This window comes from Elephantulus edwardii, unplaced genomic scaffold (assembly GCF_000299155.1).
Source record: "Elephantulus edwardii isolate Elephantulus edwardi_28Jun2011 unplaced genomic scaffold, EleEdw1.0 scaffold00113, whole genome shotgun sequence".
NCBI lineage: Eukaryota > Metazoa > Chordata > Mammalia > Macroscelidea > Macroscelididae > Elephantulus > Elephantulus edwardii.
In genome coordinates, this window is record NW_006399863.1 from 3,630,728 (window position 1) to 3,638,178 (window position 7,451).

At 38.1% G+C, this 7,451-nt stretch overlaps 1 protein-coding gene across 1 annotated transcript in view; it reads left to right on the plus strand.

Moving 5' to 3' along the window:
* Positions 1-7,451, plus strand: part of DNAH12 (dynein, axonemal, heavy chain 12) — a 225,301-nt gene that overhangs the window by 202,225 nt on the left and 15,625 nt on the right. Inside the window, exons 64-65 of the mRNA XM_006892286.1 lie at positions 3,243-3,380; positions 6,338-6,571. Of these exons, the coding sequence (XP_006892348.1) occupies positions 3,243-3,380; positions 6,338-6,571 (372 nt within the window). The remainder of the gene's footprint in view (positions 1-3,242; positions 3,381-6,337; positions 6,572-7,451) is intronic.

Below are 7,451 nucleotides of genomic sequence, written 5' to 3' on the forward strand. Positions count from 1 at the left end.
TGAGATGATATTTCATAGTTTTGATTTACATCTCTCTTAGAACTAGAGATTTTGAACATTTCTTCATGTGTTTGTTCACCATCTGAATGTCTTCTTTGGTGAAGTATCTGTTCACATATTGTGCCCATTTTTCAGTTGGGTGATTTACCTTTATCTTGTTGTGGTGCTTGAGTATTCTATAAATTCTGGATATAAGTTCTTTATCAGACATGTCATTACCAAATATTTTTTTCTCAGTCTATGGCTTCCCTTTTTACCCTGTTGGAGAAGTTTTTGGATATGCATAGGAATTTAATTCTTAGAAGGTCTTGTTCATCTCTTTTATCCTCTCCTGGTTGTAGGGTTTTCAGAATGCTTAGAAGACTGTCCAAGTTGTGAATTAGTGCTTGTAGGGTTCTTCCCATCTTTTCTCTAATGAAGCTTATAGTTCTTGGTTTTAGTCCTAGGTCCTTGATCCACTTAGAGTTGATTTTTGTATGGTGTGAAGTGTGGGTCTTGTTTGAGTTTTCTACAGATAGTTTTCCAATTTTGCCAACACCATTTGTTAAAAAGTCTGTCGTTTCCCACTTAACTGATTTCATCTCCTTGTCAAAAATCAGTTGACCATAGATAGGTAGATAGGCTGATTTCCAGGTTCTCTATTCTGTTGATCTATGTGTTTGTCATTGTACCAGTACCACACTGTCTTGACCATCATGGCAGTGTAGTAGGATTTGAAATCAGAGTGAGATGCCTCCTGTCTTGTTTCTCATTTTTAAGGAGTGCTTTGCTTATTCAGGGTCACTTTCCATTCCAAATACAATTGGAGATTGCTTTTTCCATCTAGTTGCAGAATGGAATTGGTATTTATACTGAGATTGCAATGAAAGTGTAAATTGCCTTTGGTAGTATTGTCATTTTCACAATATTGAGCCTTCCTATCCATGAGCAAGGGATATTCTTCCATTTCCCCAGGTCTCTTTTTGTTTCTTGTAATAATGTTCTATAATTTTCTTTGAAAAATTCTTTTGTGTTTCTAGTTAGATTTACTCTAGTTAGATTTACACCCAAGTCTTTAATCTTGTGATTAGCTATTGTGATCGCTATTGTTTTTCTTAGCTCCAGGTCTATAATATCTTTGTCACTGTAGAGAAATCCAATTTATTTTTCTGTGTTGATCTTGTATCCTGCCACTTTGCTGAATTGGTCAACTATGTCCAGTAGTTTTCTTGCTGAATCTTTAGGGTTTTCTAAGTATACTATCATACTATCTGCATATAGAGATAATTTTACCTCCCCTTTACCAATTTGGATACCTCTTATTTCCTTCTCTTGTCTTATTGCGACCGCTAAGTCTTCTAATACAATATTGAATAGGAGAGGTGATAGTGGGCATCCTTGCTTAGTTCCTGTTCTCAGGAGGAATGCCTTTAACTTCTCGCCATTGAGAACAATGTTGGCTCTTGGGTTTGTGTATATACTTTATACTATGTTAAGGAAAGTCCCTTCTATTCCTATTTTGATGAGTGTTTTAATCAGGAAAGAGTGTTGTATTTTGTCAAAGACCTTTTCTGCGTAAATTTACAGGTCATGGGTTATAATGCTTAACTTCTAATAATAACAATTATTTAATATATTAATAATGCTTTCCAGTATACCCATCTAAAAGTTTTGTGCATGGCAATGAAGATTTTAGGTATAGGTGATTTTCATTGTTTGAATTCTTACCAGCTGAGAAAATACAAAAAGAATTGGGAAATGGAACTAATTTTACAACATTGTTGTTGTTGTTGTTAAGTGCTGTTGTGTCAAGCACAACTCATAGCAACCCCATTACGCAGAACAACAGATCTGAAAGCTGTTCTATCCTGTGCCATCCTCACACTTCCTGACACACTAGAACCCATTGCAGCAGTCACTGTGTCAATCCAGCTGGTTGAGGGTCTTCCTCTCCTTCACTGACCCTCCACCCTTCCCAGCATTATGTCCCTCTCCAAGGAATAGCTCCTCCTAGCAACAGCCCCAAAGTATATGAGATGAAGCCTCATCATTCTTGCCTCCAAAGAGCACTCTGGCTGCACCATCTCCAAGACATATTTCTTTGTTCTCTTAGCTGTTTACGAGATGTAAAATGCTCTGCTTCATCACCATAGCTCAAAGGTTCTTCTTCTGTTGTCTTAATTCACTGTCAAGCTCTCAGATGCATAGCAAGTAATTAGGAAGACTATGAACTGACATCATTACTCCTCAATAATTTAGAAAGATTCCTAACTGCAGATTTTCCCAGTGCATGTGTCTTGTTATTTCCTGACTGACTTACAACCTTAATTGCTGATATACAGGCTAAGTTAGAAAGTGTAACTTACACCTCTGAATAAATGAGCTTTCTATTACTGAACCCCAGAATTAAGTCTGTTTACCCAGCCAGAGGAATGGAGGAGAACAGCTTCTTATAGGAAACTCTGTGATAAAAAGGGGAGAAGTTGAACTTTTTGGCCATATTTACCAATCATATAGGTCACTCTTCTTTCCTGCAGCAAGTTATTACAAGGGTGGGGAAAATCCATGAGTGTGGCGGTGAGCTCTCTCCATTTGTGAGGAACCATCAGTGCTGAGGAGAAAGTAACCCCTCTGCTCTGCACCCTCCTTTCCCTGCCCTTACTCCCAGTACTAAATGTTTATCAGACTTGACTATTTGAGCTAGAATGATGAATAACCTTCAAAACAACAACACAGAGAGCCTCGTGTGACAGTCCATTACAGTATACATGTTATAACAATGGAGATGCCATGGGAAGATGATATAAACAATAGTTTAAAAAATTATCTCTAAATGAAAAGTCGCAAAGTAAGGAATTATGGTAGGATTTGTTCCTATCACAAAGATTAATTCTTCTCATGCATTTACAGTCTCAAGCATATGGTGCTGAGTCTACAGAATAACATTTAAGGATTATAATTGAAAATTACTGTGAAGAACACCAAAATATCATTAACCCATACTTTGAGTCGAAATGTTAACTTATTATCTTTTAATAAGATTTAATATCATCGTGGTTTGTCTAGCTTTCTAGGTTGGTTGTTTGGGTTTTTTTTGTTTTCAAGGTTTTAATTCAATAATAAGAGATTTTTTTTATATTCACTATTATTTTTGATGGGTTTTCTTTTTTTTTCAAAACTTCAGAAACATAGAATCTTATAATGAAAAGAATTATCTCTTCTGCCTAGAATTTTTTACTGATTTATAACTTTGGTATTTAAAGGTATGGGAAAAGTTGCTGTTTGGAGTGTGTTTTTTTCATGCCCTTGTGCAAGAGAGAAAAAAATTTGGTCCTCTTGGTTGGAATATTCCATATGGATTTAATGAATCAGATTTACGCATCAGTATCCGGCAACTACAGGTAAGATGGGAAATGGACTATTTATGATGTATCTCTGTAGTCCAGGCCGAATGCAACTCCTTTAGCTTAGAACAGATTGATCACTTCTCCTGACACCACTATTGGGTGGGCACTATTGATATTTATAGTTTATGACATCATACTGGGAAAAGTAGATGGTCAGTGAAAGAGAACAAGACTCTCAACAAGATAAACTGTCAGGGACTGCCACAGTGAGCTTTAGCATGACGGAGTTCATGAGGGTGGCAGAATAGGGTAAGGGTCAGCTCTGTTGTTCACAGGGTTACTATTATTCATCGTCAATTTGATGGTACCTAACACCATAAGCCATAAAGATCAAAAAGCCTGTTGTTCACAGGGCTATTGTGTTACATATGTCACAGGGTTACAAATGTTACATATGACATAGGGTTGCTAGCTCATATCTGTTGTTCATAGGGTTACTATAAGGTATAGTCAACTTGATGGTACATCAACAATGGTTTCTAAAATACTATTATTTTACATTATGCAACATTATTTCACATTATAAAGAGATACAGATTAAGACTGTAGGGCTGGTTGATTTAGCAGCACAAGTGTTTTCACCAAGGACCTCAGTTTTTTCTGTCCTTTTGCAGTATCGTCATCTTCCACTAGTTCTACAATTCAGTTCTATCGGACAACAGAAATTGGCTGTCTGGTTAAAGCAGGAAAGGAATTACTTGAAAGAAGGTTAGGTAGCTCACAGAATCACCAAGGCAGCACTAGAGCCACATTCAGAAGCAGGTCATGCGAAGTCAACCTGGAGTCACCACACCTGCTAACAACTGCACCACCACTCTGGTTGACTATTAGTGCAGCTCTGGTCACCCGTGGGCCTCTGATACAAAGACTACACCCAAAGAGATAGCTCTTTGGGCTTCTTGCACTTAATCCCTAGTTTCACAGCCTGTTGTTGTGGTTGTGTGCCATCAAGTGGGAACTGACTCATAGCTGTCCCTCCAGCAAGTTTTCAAGGGCAGTAAATCAGATGGGAAGAGATTGTCTCTCCTCCTGAGGAGCAGCTGGTAGATGTGAACTACCAGTTTCACATCTACCAGTTTCACTACGAGTTTCACAGTCTAGGGTGTGTAAATCTGATCAGCCAAAACCAGGCCACAGCCATACCCTTTATCCACTTTTATCTCTAGAGGAGCCTGGGAAAGTAAGTGGCTGACTTTTCTAGCTTCTAGACTCAATATGAGAAATTAAAGTGATGAGCAGCCCTCTCTAGAGATAAATGTCTACCGAGCAGATTTACTCTGCACATGTGGGTTGGCCTGAATCATAAACAACAACAAAAAACTTGTACCTGCTTAGACCTTGAATGGCTCAATCCATAGGCATATGGACTACCTGTCATTCTTAATCCTTACAACAACTCTGTAAAGTTGGTATTTGAACTTGCCCTTGAACTAGGATTTTAATTTGGGCCTTTCCAGCTCTAGTACTTTCCTAGGACTTCTGGTCTATTTTGTCAAATATATTCATTCAAATAGACAGCCAGAGACTATTACTCTTTTTGGCTTCTTTGGTGTGAGAAGGGTTATTGTGATGTGAGACTTGACAAAGGGAATTAGGAAATATTGATAAAATACAATTTGTTGCTATTAGATTTCAGTCAAGCAGATTTTTATTAGCCTGTACGTATGAAAGCTGTGGTGCTAGAGAAGAATATTGAATATACTACTATGGACTACTAGGAGAACAAACAAGTTCATCCTAGAGAGAATGAAACCATACTGCTCCTTGGAGGCAAGGATAATGATTTTGGACATGTTGCAAGGCGGGATCAGTCCTTGGAGAGGGACATCATGCTTGAGAGGGTGGAGGGACAGTGCAAGAGAGGAAGACCCTCAATGAGATGGATTGATTTAGTGACTGGGGTAATGGGGGTAAATGTGTCAAAGACAGTGAGATTGGCACAGGATGGAATAGGGTTTAGGGCTGTTGTACATAGGGTCACTATGAGTCGCAGGAGACTCGATGGCACATAACAACCACAAGTATGAAAGAAGGGGTTCTGGTGGCCTCGTAGGTAAAGAGTTGTGCTGCCAACCCAAAGGCAGGGGTTTGAATCCATCAACTCCTCTGAGAGAAAGACGGACCATCCCCTCCTGTGAAGTTTACAGCCTCTGAAAACCCACTAGAGGGTCATCTATGAGTCAGTTCCAATTTGACACCACGTAACAACATCATCAAAAACCTAAGTAGGAAACCTTTTTTAAAACTGTATACCATTTGTGCTGTAATTTCTGCATTATTAGGTAACCTTCCATGGCAGGAAATCTCTCAACCAGTAACTTAAACAATCTCAAAAATTTTTGCTACTAAAAAATTCCAGTGATTTGGAGAAAGTTATGAGATCTTTAACTGGAAAAGATAAATTTAGACCTTGATGTTGCCACTTAATTCTTTGTAAAAAAGTAATTTTACATTTGCCAGCCTAAATTCCCTACTCTATAGGGTTATTGAGAGAAAAAACAGCTATGCAAATTGTTGGTTTTATTAATATTGATACCTTAATAATAAGGCAGTTAGAAAAGGTCTGTGTTGTCTATAAGTGAAACAAGGAAGCTCTGGTGTAGTAAACAGTAGGGGTTCCAAGAAATCATGCATCCCACACTCCAATTATCAACAGATGTTTATAACTATTTCTCCTCATTTTGAGTCTTGCCCTATCAACAAATGAAGGCCTCCTTCTTCCAAGGCATTTCTGGGTGGACTTGAATTTCCAAAGTCTTGATGAGCAATGGAGCTTATTAACCATGTGCATGACTCTGGGAATGTCTGTGTATACAATCATGTGTGTAATAGAGAGAGATAGAGAGAGGTCACACATATCATATGGATAGTTCATGCCATCTTAAAATGAAGATGAAGCAGAATACTTGCTTTTATGAAATTTTTCTTACTCATTTTTTTCTTTGTTTCAGTTATTTATAAATGAATATAATACCATTCCATTTGAAGCCATCTCTTACCTGACTGGGGAGTGTAACTATGGAGGAAGAGTGACAGATGATTGGGACAGACGTCTCCTGTTAACCATGCTGGCTGACTTTTATAATCCACTAATCATTGAAAATCCTCACTATAGGTTTTCTCCAAGTGGAAAGTATTTTGCACCTCCCAAAGGCACCTATGAAGAATACATTGAATTCATTAAGGTAACTGAAAGCACTGGAAATAGAATTCTGTCTTAGGTGTGATTTTCATAAATGCAAATAGTGGCATGTGATTTCACTCATCTTTTTAAAAAATTTTTATTATTTTTTTTTGTGTGTACCGTCAAATTGGATCTGACTAATACAGGAGACTATCCCTCCTTCTCCAGTAGAGCATCTGGTGGATTCAAACCGCTCACCTCTGGGATTGTAGTGCAGCTTCTTGCCACTAGGCCAACAGAGCTCACCAAATTTCACTCATCTATTTTTAATTTACTGTTACACATTTTCTCCCCTTCACCATTTTCCTCCCCCATCCCACCCCGCTATGCACCCCTTGTTCCAGATTGTTATCATGCATATAATGCCTAATCATATATTCCTTTGGGACAGACCTTATCCTCATTTGTTCTAATGCACTCTTCATTATCTATCCACTTTTTCCTCAAGTTCTCCCCAAGTCTCCCAAGTCCGCATCTGTCCTATTTTATAACAGCTGTATTACACAGTATTTGTTCTTTTGTGACTGAGATATTTCACTCAGCATAATTTCCTCCAGGCTCCTCCCTGTTGTGTAATGTTTTATGAGTTCACTGTTTTTCAATGCTGTGAATGTACCATAGTTTTTCTATCCATTCATTTATTAGTGACACTCAGGTTTCTTCTGTCTCTTTGCTATTGTGAGTAACACAGCAATAAAAACAAGTGTGCAGATTTCACTCATATTTTAATAACTTGTAATTCCTAGGATTCAGCTTCGCGAAAACTACCAGAAGTCCAGGCTGGTTTCAGAAGGGGTTGTGGTACTAGAGATATTGTAGCTGATGTTAGATGGATCTTGGCTGAAAGCAGGGAATACCAGAGGAATGTCTATCTGTGTTTC